This window comes from Penaeus monodon, chromosome 21, assembly GCF_015228065.2.
Source record: "Penaeus monodon isolate SGIC_2016 chromosome 21, NSTDA_Pmon_1, whole genome shotgun sequence".
NCBI classification, from domain to species: Eukaryota; Metazoa; Arthropoda; class Malacostraca; order Decapoda; family Penaeidae; genus Penaeus; species Penaeus monodon.
The window spans coordinates 18,844,816-18,845,967 of record NC_051406.1 but is presented as its reverse complement, the minus strand read 5'-3'; the positions used below and the strand labels follow the sequence as shown (position 1 = coordinate 18,845,967).

Here is a 1,152-nt window from a genome sequence, read left to right as displayed (position 1 = left end):
TGCAGAATAACAAACAGTTATGTCATGATCTAAACTTACTTTAGAGAACTGAACCCTATCCACCTCCGAGTGAAGGAGGTTGGTAATGCAGTCGCGAATCGGCAGATTCTTATCGATGTAGGCGCGGTTGGCGATGTTAAAGCTGTAAGCGGTGGTGTTTTGCTGCCGCGTTCTGTACCTGATGTGAGGAGGTTAATTGTCAGTTTCCTTAAAATGTCTTACAAATTTATTTTTTACGCTGCATATCCATCCATCAAAATGTAAAGACCAATGGCACTTTGTACATGTGAAATTACCATACACTCGTCTTGCTCTCATTCATTATGGTCAAGTATTGATCGTTCTCAAAGATCGCCAGGTAAAAATTTCTATAAAATCACTATATAGACTCTTACATGGCCTCGAGAGCTCGCCAGAGCTTGAGCGTGGCGACTTGATCATCGACCCTCAAGGCCCTCTGGAGCTGCGCCGCCGTCTCCCCCCCGGAGCCGAAGTAGGCGAGGGTAAAGGCCGTCCAGATGCTGTAGGGCGAGAAGAAGAAGTTCTCGGGGGACTGCGGGGGCGCCAGCTGCCTGTAGAGCTCGAAGCCGAAGTCGGTGATGCCCGAGAGGTCGGTGTTGACCTTGACGGAGAAATCGTCCTGCTCCGAAAAGCACTGGGGTCGAACTAGCCCCAGCACCGCCGCCGTCACCGCCATAGCTACCAGGAGCCTCATGTCTGGAGGGAGAAGAGCAGCGTCAAAACAAGTGGTCTGTGGGGGCAGCTCAGCGGGAGAGGAAGGGAAGGGGTTTCCTGTTTACGCGACGACAACCCAGAAGGCCGAGCACTTTCACTCATCGGGAGAAATGTTTTTCTTTTTCTATCTCGTAAAAAAATATTTTGTTTAACGCAATGCATATAATTAATCTGTCTAATTCTAAGAGGATAACGAACAAGATATAAATAAAACGAGAAGTAACTACAGAATCTTCTGTCATTTTGTGTATATTAGTATACGAGTTATAATACGTTTTCACAGCAATATGGAATCAGTACGGAAGGTCTAATGTAATTTTCCTGATATATGTGGTGTTCAAATAATAGGCACTACTACGCTAGTAATTGCGCTACTCTTCGCATAAGTATCAAAACCATTTTGAAACCATAAATAAA

At 45.6% G+C, this 1,152-nt stretch overlaps 1 protein-coding gene across 1 annotated transcript in view; it reads right to left on the bottom strand.

The window, feature by feature from the left end:
• Positions 1–1,152, bottom strand: part of LOC119586294 (leukocyte elastase inhibitor A-like) — a 4,890-nt gene that overhangs the window by 1,716 nt on the left and 2,022 nt on the right. The window contains exons 2-3 of the mRNA XM_037935001.1: positions 396–717; positions 40–178 (exon numbers count right to left, since the gene is read on the bottom strand). Of these exons, the coding sequence (XP_037790929.1) occupies positions 40–178; positions 396–715 (459 nt within the window). The 5' untranslated portion in view covers positions 716–717. The remainder of the gene's footprint in view (positions 1–39; positions 179–395; positions 718–1,152) is intronic.